Raw genomic sequence first — 10,010 nt, 5'->3', positions numbered from 1 at the left:
GTCATTGGCTCCCTTTTCACTCGTTTTCATATTCCTTCAGGGATTTCCTCCCTCAGATTGTCATCTCTTCGGGGATAGATTTAATAGGGTTTTCTCAGTGGATACCTTATTTCGAATACTAGCCATGGTATCGTCACAAGAGCTGGTGTTAGGCGCAGTACAATCTCATGATTCCAATATAGAGGAGGTAGAGGAGTGGGATTTCCTTCAGAGGCACATAACTGCTCCTTTACAGTGGCTAAGGAAAATTTGAAATAATCAGATTCAATAACCAAACCTTGCACCGCTTTCTAAACCAATTATTTAATTCCTTCTCAAAACCTTCCATACCTCTTGCCTGAAAAGCAGCCTCCCACCTTGTGTGCAACTGGGAACCTTGCCTGATACCTAACACTCACCAATGGCTCCTCTGTACTCCCACCACTCAACACTCACCAACCTTGCTCCTTCCCCGTCCCTCCCCATCTAATACTTACGTTCCACCAACCCTTCATCCCACCCCTCGCTCCCTTAGCTCTGTTCTCAGTAGATGCACTATGGCAGCACCCTCCCTTCCTCCACCCCACCCATACATTTACAGAACCCTCAAGCTCCTGCAAACAAAAAAACAAAACAAAGAAAACTAAAAACAAAATATGTAAGAAGAATGTGAGTGATTTTAACTTGCTACATAAACATGCAAATATAATATTTACATTTGCAACAAATCTAAAACATGTACATTCTTTGCAAATACAAAGACTGGTGGTATCCCTTATGCCCTAGACAGCACTTTACATGGGTGAAGGTTGGCGAATAATTCGCCCATGCCTTCACTCGTTTAGAGCTCTGTGAAAGTCTTTGGGAGACCACGCCAGATGTCAGCCCTTCAAGATCCCTCATGGGCACTGTTCAAAACAGTCCTTGAGGCATCCTGAATGGCTCTCGACCTCTCCCTCTGCCTGTCTGTCTCAGGCCTGCCCTCTGCCTGGCAGAGGAATGGGCAGGAGGAGGCGTGAAGGTAGTCTCCTGACCCTGACCTTCTTCGGGCAACATGATGACGTTGGAGGAAGATAGAGAAAGCCCGGACTTCCAGAGAAGATCACTGCCGTGCCCTGCTCAGGTATGTTTAAAATGAAAACAATGTTGTATCTGTTTGTAGGTGTGTGTGAAAGAGAGTGGGAGATATTGTATTTTTCATGTGTGCGTGCATGACTGTATTTGCATGAATGAAGTGTTCGGGTGAGTGTCGTGTGTTTGACTGACGAGAGAGGCTATGTGGGTGCATGACTGCTTGTGTGGAAGCTGCGTATGTGTGTATGAGGGCCTGATTGTGAGCTCTATGTGAAATAAGAAAGTGTCATTACGCGATGGGAAGACACTTTTATTATTTTACACATGGCTTGCAATCAGGCCTTGAATGTGTGTGTTGGTGTAAATGTTGTGTATGATTGAGAGAGAGGCTGTATGAGTGCGTGACTGCTCGTGTGGATGCTGTGTATATGTGCATGAGGGTCTAATTGTGAGCTCCATCAAAAATGAGAAAAGTGTTATTCTGTGATTCAAAGACACTCTTCACATTTTACTTTGCGCTTGCAATCAGGCCCTGAATGTGTGTGTGTCTGTGTTGTGTACGATTGAGAGAGGCTCTATGGGTGTGTGACTGCTTGTGGGTGTTGTGGATGTGTATATTAGGGCCTGATTGTGAGCTCTGTATAAAATAAGAAAAGTGTCATTCCGTGATGGAAAGACACTTTTATTATTTTGGACAAGGCTTGCAATAATGCTGCAAATGTGTGTCCGTGTAAGTGTTTAGTGAGTGCTGTGTATGATTGAGAGTGAGGCTGTATGAATGTGTGACTGCTTTTGTGTATGCTGTCTATATGAGGGCCTGATTGTGAACTCACTGTAAAATAAGAAAAGTTTTATTCCGTGATGGAAAGGCACTTTCATTATTTTACACGAGGCTCAAAATCAGACCCTGAATGTCTGTTGCCTGTGTAAGTGTTCTGGCGGGTGCTGTGTATGACTGCGAGAGGGGTTGTTTGGGTGCCTGGCTGCTTGTGGGAATGCTGTGAACGTGTTTATGAATGTGTCAGTTAAGTGTTCTGGTGGGTGTTTAGTGAACAGTTGAATAAAGCTGTATGAGTGTGTGACTGCTTGTGTGCATGCGTCTATATGAATGTGTGTACATGTATGTGTAAAGTGTCCTGCTGGGCACCATGCAAATTAATCATTCACATGGCACCCAGCAGAACACTTACTCAGGAAGATGCATATATTCACATATACATGCACACAACAAAGACACACCCATACTGCGTCTCTCAATCATTCAGTGATTGAGATACACTGCATGGGGTGTGACTGTGTGCAGGCATATCTGTGCAAGTGAAGTGCTCTGGCGGGTGTCATGTGCATGATTGAGAGTGGCTGTATGGGTGTGTGACTGCTTGTGTGCAGGTGCATGAGTATATGAATGTGTGTGGGGGCTTGGGTCTGAAGGGAGCATTGTAGCAGTGAAATACAGGTGAGATGTTCTCACTGACTGTGTGCACTGCATCTAGCCAGCAAGACCATGTTTTCTTAACTTGATATTTCCCTGCACCAGTGCCTCCTCCACACCCACCCACACAAAAGTTCATATACACATGCACATAAGCAGCTGCTCACACATACAGCGTTCCTAGAAATTCACAAGGAACCCACTCAGATTCTTCACTCACACAGACACACACAATCATACATCTGAGTGAGTGTTCTGGTGGGTGTCCTGTGAATGATGGAGAGAGGCCGTGTGGGTGTGTGACTACTTGTGTGCATGTGTATATGAATATGTGGGCTCCGCCATGGAGGGGGTATTGGTGGAGCAATGGTGGCTCCTCCATGATGGGTTATGGAGCACCAGCACCCCTGCCTATTTTTGAGGAGCCAGCCCAGTGTAAACATTGAGCACACCCTCAGCTGCCGTTTGCTTCTGAGGGAGCACTCCTGGGCTGGCTTGAACTGTCAAAGGGAAACGTTGTGGTCCCCAGCTGCACATGCTGATTTTTTTTTTCTTTCTGCCACCTCATCTCATCGCTTCCCTTCCCCTCTACATTCTTCACTCTTTCCTCTGCACTCATGTCCTCAAGTTCCTTCCCTCCCTCACCCAATCAAAAGTCAACATTCTCCCCCTTCACTGGCACCTCTCACCCTTAGTGCCTGTCTCTCCCGTTACCCCTCTCCTCTCTCTTCTACTCCCCTCTCCGTTTCTCATCTCTGCTATCATTTTCGTTCCCCTCTCCCTTTCCAGCTTCCTCTCTTACATCATCTCACACTTTCTTTAACCATCTCCCATCTTCCTCCTATCCCCTCTTTAATGACCCTCTTTCCTTCGTAGTTCTCCTTCCTTTCCTTCTCCCCAGACTCTCTTCCCATCTCTCCACCAGTCTCACCTCCCCTTGTTCATCTCTTCTCTACTCCTGAACTCCAGTTCCCTATTCCCTCCCTCTCCCTACCCTATCCCCTTTATCCAGTTCTCTGTCCTCTTCCACTCTACTCTCCCATCTCCCTCACCTTACATGTCTGCCCCCCTAGTCCCCACCTGCTCTCCCATATTCTAGCCCTTCATCTACACTTTCGTCTCCCCATCCCTCCTTTCCCCACATCTACTTCCTGTTCCCTTTCCGTGCCCTTTGCGTTCCCATCTCTGTAACTCATCTCCGACCAACCTATTTCTCTTCTTTCTCATCCATCTCTCTCTTCTAGCTCCTCCCTTCGTGTGTTCATCCTCTTTCAACTCCATCTCCTGTGGCACTCTCCATCATCACTTCTCCCCCTCCCTGTCCCTGCATCCCTCTCCCCACCTTCATCCATATCCCTACTTCTGCCCCTTTGTGTTTGTGTATATATGGTTTCTGAGACAACACCGTTGTCATACTCAAAATACAAGTGTGTTCCTAACTAAGACCGCTTTTATTAACACGTCAGCTATTTCACAATACACATATACTATAAAGGTCTTGCATCCACATATTATGTTTCAGGCTTCAAGTGACTCAATTTGAAAACCGGCATTTCAAAATGTAATAACAACAAAATAATGAGGATTAGTTAAGTCCCGTGGGAGCCATTTCCGTGAATGTTCCCTTTTAAGAGAAGTCGGCGAGTTGTTGTTTATTGGAAAAGTCATATTGTTCTGGGCCAAAGTGCAGGGAGCCTGCGGAATGCGCTTTGCTATTTGAACTTCTCTGTTGCTTATCAAACAGCATGCACTTAGATTTCTTTGTCTGGAGGCTGCAGCAAATCACATGTGTTATTTTAATTTATCCCAGCAACCTTTGAATTAAATTGTACAGAATATGTGCTGATTGTTATTGACTGCGTCCCTGAATATAATAGATTGAATTGACTTCCTGGTTTATGTATTCAACTCTATAAAAGAGATGTACTTCCACAGGAGCATTTTGCACTAGTGTGCTTCATTTACAACATTCGCTGCATAGTTATTGAGCACAAAGAACAACTTCCAAAAGTTCCATGTTTTTTTCTCATTTGCAACGGTGGTAGAAGTGTGAAGTGTAATAGTGACCCCGGCAGGGTCACAGTATACCCAGGCAGAGAGCAAGGTGCAACACATGTGTCAAGGTGGCCAGAGTTGGTTAACAGCCAAGTGGGTGGAAAAGGCAAAAGAAGGAGTTCCCTGCTGTTGTTTTTTTGTGTATTTTCCTTAGAAAACGCGGGTCGATTCTCTTCTCAAGCCATCTCCTGGATGCAGTCCTTTCTATCGGGTAGGGTCTCAGCAGTACATTGGGAAGACTTTAGCTCTGACGCTTCCACAATCCTTTACGGAGTTCCTCAGTAGGCATGTCTGTCCCCTGCACTTTTCGACGTCTATATTTAGCCCCTCTGCGACCATCTGGAAGAAGCCAACATTTTGTTTTCAATCTATGCAGATGATACCCAGCTCCTACTTCCTCTGACTGGCTGCAATGCTTCCTATTGCTCTAATCTGAACTACATCTTTCAGGAGGTTAAACAGTGGATGAATAACCACAAAATTTACCTGAACAACTCGAAGACAGAGCTGTTACTTTTCAGCCCCCAACCTTTAAAATCTAAACTGAATCTTCGATACTCAGAAATTGTAATCTATGGCTGCCCATTTCCTACATTTAGTAAAGTTAAAACTCTCGTGTCCTATCTAAACTTCTCCCTGAACTCTGACACCCTAGTGGATGCCATAGTTAAATCCTCACAATATCATTTACATCTGCTTAGACAAATAAGCTGTTCATAGTCGAGAAAAACTGTGAAATCTTGGCCAGAGCTACAATTCTTTCCCGTCTTCATTACTGTAATGTACTTCTCAGAGGTGCCTGTTAGGAAAGACTTGCATTTATGGGTAATTTTCCCTCCAGTTGTGAACCCCCCAACTTTTTGTTTTTGTCTGGCCATCTTAGCCTGACTTTTACCAGTGGAGTCCAGCCTTCTGCTGTACTCCACTGGGCTTTTGCTCGTACTTGCTAAGGGGACACTGACATGCCCTTCAGACTGTCAGTACTGCGAGTCTTTGTTCCCTTAGTCTTTCACTTTGTTGCCATTTCTTGGCAACAATTTATCAGTTCACAATGTACCTTCCAGTACAGTTCACTGGAGTCTCTTGTTTTAATTTTTAAGGCCCTAGACACCCTCAAAGGATTGTTGGTGAATGTACAAGTGTGTCCAAGACAGAGCTGGTGGCAGCAGTTACTTTAAGGCATTTTTGACTCTTTTCAACGATCCAGACCGTGTTTACTGCATTTGGCCCAGGACAGTGGCAAGTGCCGAAAATGACCATGCCATGAGGTCCTTTGTTCTTTCCTTTGGCAATTTTGTCCCTTTGCCTTCCCCAGGTCGAGCAGACCCAGGAAATTCCTTATTTGGTCATGTAGACCCCTTCGCAAACCAAAGCTTTCACAGGCTTCTGCATGCCTTGTATGTGTGCACCCACAATGTGGGCTGGAGCTATCTAGTTCCAATACACATCCTGGGTGCCAGGATGTCTGGTGTGATGGGATGACTGGGACCACCATGGTTCGTGATTGGTCCATGTCTGAAATTGTTGAATACGATCAGATCTGGTATTGGTTTCTCTTCATATTGGTGCAAAGGAGATTTTGGACAAAAGTAGGCACTCTAGACCTATTCCAGGTAGATCTCCTGAGTTCACACCAAACTCAGTAAAGGAGCCAAGTATCCTGAACCTAAGAAACAGATCTGTTGAACTGCTGGTGACCCGCTGGAAGGTTCAGCACCCTGACCCTGCTGTTGTCCCGTCGGAGCCCCTGTTTCTTAGCGATCACAGAAGACCTGCAAGGGTGCTTCGAACCGTTGGAGTAGTAGGGCTAACTATTCTCGGCACCTCCTGCTTAACCTGAAAACTAGCCCTTTCGGAAGTCTTCCTGTACCACCCAGTGAACTGGCCAGCTCGTATGGAACCTTTGCTTTGGAATCGCTGCCGCCTCGAGTTTTGACCACAGACTTTTGCCTGTTTGTTAAGAATTGTCTAAAGTATATTCACATGTCTGACCCCCTCTTGTTACAGGTTGTGGATCTTTACTTGTTTACTTGTTTTATATTACTTTAGGCCAATAGTAAATGTATATATGTTCCCTAGTATAAGGTTCTGTTAGTATTGCTAATATTGATGTGGTTTCATCTTGTGTTTCATTTAAAAGGTATTTAATAAATATATTTCTGATATATACACCTGATTGAGAGTAAATTGTGCTGTTATTTACTGTGTGTGCTCATTGTGGACTTTCGATCACCCTCACCGCTCCTGAGACCTACTCTTGACCGCTGCCAATGCTACCTTGATTGGCCTGAATTGTCCAGAAGGTTACCCTGTTCCAAGAAACTAGGCTGGCCTTCTGAACCTCTGCCCACCAGGTAAGAGTTCAGAAATCCATCTTAACAGTGCCTCTAAAGGCAACATCACCAAACTCCAAAAAGTTCAGAATAATGCCATCCGCATTATAAAGAAAGTGGAATGCGGTGAACACGGTGTCCGGTCAAAGGGTCGACTACAAAAGGATCCAATGCAATAGGGTCGACGCAATAGGGCGGAAAACAAAAGGATCCATTTTTTTTTTTTAATTGTACATCTTTTTGGGGGTTTTCGTACAGGTAAAAAAAGTGTTTTTTACCACAAAAAAGAGGTTCGGGGGGACCCCCACAAAAAAAAATTAAAAAACATTTTGTTTTTCGATCCTTTTATTTTCGGTCCTTTTGAATCGATCCTTTGACCATTCGATCCTTTTGAATCGATCCTTTGACCTATAACCGGTGAACACATTTCTGGGCATAGGAGCAACCTGCATTGGCTCCCGGTCACCTCTAGGGTCCTCTTTAAGACCCTCACCTTGGTCCATAAGCATTTCTACAGCCAGGCCCTTCAATATTTCAAGCAGAAACTCACCAAATATCACCACCGAAGAACGCTTTGGTCGATCAATGGTTGTCTACTGACATGTCCCAAGCCAAAGCATGCTTGAGGAAATTGCTGATCCTTCCCCTTTCTCGCAGTTTCATGCTTGGAATGCCCTTCCACTAGTCCTTTGTCATGAAGAAGCCTTGCTTCCCTTTCGTAAAAAACAGAAGACCCTCCTGTTCGAATACATTGTTTTTTACCATCGGACTGTTCTTGTCCTGACATTTGGTTGTCCCGGCATTTTTTTGTACAGCGCCCTGCTGCGTACGGGATTCAGCACTATACAAATAAATAAATAATGTATTTATTTGTATTTATTTATTTTATTTTTTTACCAATTGGTCAGTCCCTTCGAACATTTATGATATTACAAATGCACCCACCCTAGCTACTAGTGAGGAACAATGTCAGGATAGCAGAAGGCACATGTATTGTTTTAATTAGCTTTGACACATATTTGATATTCACATATAGCAACACAGAAAGAGCAGCAAATATTAATGTTTTTTTTTGTCTGATTTGCACAAGCTATTGATTAATTTAGGGTGCCTATATCTGTACCCTGCTCTGCTGTATGCAGATGATGTAGTCCTCCGCACACACTCTGGTTGGCCCTCAGAGGATGTGGAAAGAGCTATATCACTACTTAGAACAAATTGCCTAAATCTAACCATAGCCAAAATGAACATGTTGGTATTTGGGAGCGTGGTCCACAGATTAACATATTTCCTGGTAATTAGCCCAGCTGCCAGATTGGGGACAGACCAGTCCTCCTGGATAACAGCTGCAATTTTCTGTTTTGAAACATGGGATTAGTAGTGCAGATACATAAAAGCAACCATAAACAACACCCGTGGCATTACTGCTTTACCTGTAACGTCGATTTTAATGATTAAAGTTTGGAACATAGCCAGACAAATGATTTTGACTAGATTTACGTTTGGGGACAGCAGTGAGATTGTGATATTTTATGCTTCTGTTGGCTTTTTAAGCATCTTTTAACTATTTTAAATTGTAGAAAATTGTATTTATGTTTATGTGATTACCTGGCACAATTTTTAGAAAATTGCATTTTGCCATCGGGTTGCGAGTGATTTTAGAGAAAGTGTCCTTCATTTTGAGTCGGGTAATTTAAAAGAAAGGTCTGATTTTCATTTTGACTATATAGCCATATATAGTTACCTGGGGGAACCGAAACGTGGACCCATTGCTCACTGTGCTCAGAGAGGCACAGCTCCACCTCACTGATGAGGCCCAACAAGAATGAAACGTGTGTTTGGTTTGCTGTTGGCACTTTTGTTCAAAGGAGGTTTACGTGGCATTTCAGTGCAGGACTGCCCTTGTGGACGGGACAAAGACTGATATGCAAATGGATATTCCTCCTTTGTGAAAAGTACAGTGAGCAAAAAGCAATGGCCGTGGACTCTCAAAGTGGGAGAAAAAAAACACAGAACAGGTTATCATGCCATGTTCTATCTAGGGAGGGGCGCCTTCTACCTTTTCTTATATTTTCGCAAGGATCTTGGGGTTGCTCACCCTAAGTTACCTGGGCGAGCCTAGACATGGACTCCTTGCTCACGGTACTCAGAGAGGCACAGCTCCACCTCATTGATGAGGCCCAACAAGGCTGAAACATGTGTATGGGGTTGCTGTCTGTATTCTTGTTCAAAGGAGGTTTGCATTTTGGTGCTGAACTGCCCTTGCACGTGGGACAAAGGCTGATATGGAAATGGGTATTCCTCCTTTGTGAAAAGTACAGTGAGTAAAAAGTGATGGCTGTGAACTCTCAAAGTTGGACCAAACATGTCTCTTTATATCATGTTGGTCTGTAGGCCTCCCTCCTCATCTTTGATTAACTTTGCTTATAACTTTGCACCACTCATTGCTGACTTAGTTTTGTCGTACCCTAATTTGATTATTATGAGAAAAACTTGAATGTCAAGCCCAATAATCTTATTGACATTCATGTACAAATCTTTATTAGCACATTGGCCGACATGGGTCTTGTGTTGTGTAATCCCCTCCCCATGCATAGAAGGGGAAATGTGGTTGATTTACTTTTTTCTGATAAAGACCAGATGGCAGCATTTAATCTGCTACAAGGTCTTTGGTCCGACCATTTTGTTCTATCCTTTACTTTTAGGTGGGGTGGGGCGTAAATAAAAATGATATAGAAATGTATTTATTTATATTGTTCTAATGTCATTATGGTAATACGTTTGAATTGTTCATACATGATCTCTTGAAATTTTAATTAAAGGTTAAAAAAAAGCCATTGCTTTATGCTGCTTTGGCAGCAAACTATCGGCCTATTTCACTTTTATCATTAAGCGTCATGAAGCTCATGGAAGCTATTGTTACCCTTCAACTCTTGCGCTATTTGGAATTCCAGGCTCTTTCCCATCCTTTTCAATCAAGATTCCATCCCACTAGGCTCGGTGATGATTTTGGTTCTGGATGCCACTCCAGGACGAAATAGAGGTTGGTGTTTTAATTCTTCTTGACCTCTCCATGGCTTTCGATACGGTGGATCATAACATCTTGTTGAAATGCCTGGAGAGAGTGGAATTTCTGG

The 10,010-nt window shown here is 43.7% G+C and overlaps 1 protein-coding gene across 1 annotated transcript in view; it reads left to right on the top strand.

The window, feature by feature from the left end:
• The first annotated feature begins 1,033 nt into the window (after positions 1-1,033).
• The window catches only part of LOC138520468 (putative golgin subfamily A member 6-like protein 3), a 120,932-nt gene continuing 111,955 nt past the window's right edge, over positions 1,034-10,010 (top strand). Inside the window, exon 1 of the mRNA XM_069632841.1 lies at positions 1,034-1,102. Coding sequence (XP_069488942.1) covers positions 1,034-1,102 — 69 coding nt within the window. The remainder of the gene's footprint in view (positions 1,103-10,010) is intronic.

Source organism: Ambystoma mexicanum, chromosome 13 (assembly GCF_040938575.1).
Source record: "Ambystoma mexicanum isolate Mex_15411 chromosome 13, UKY_AmexF1_1, whole genome shotgun sequence".
Classification (NCBI taxonomy): Eukaryota; Metazoa; Chordata; class Amphibia; order Caudata; family Ambystomatidae; genus Ambystoma; species Ambystoma mexicanum.
This window is presented reverse-complemented; position numbering and strand designations above follow the sequence as displayed.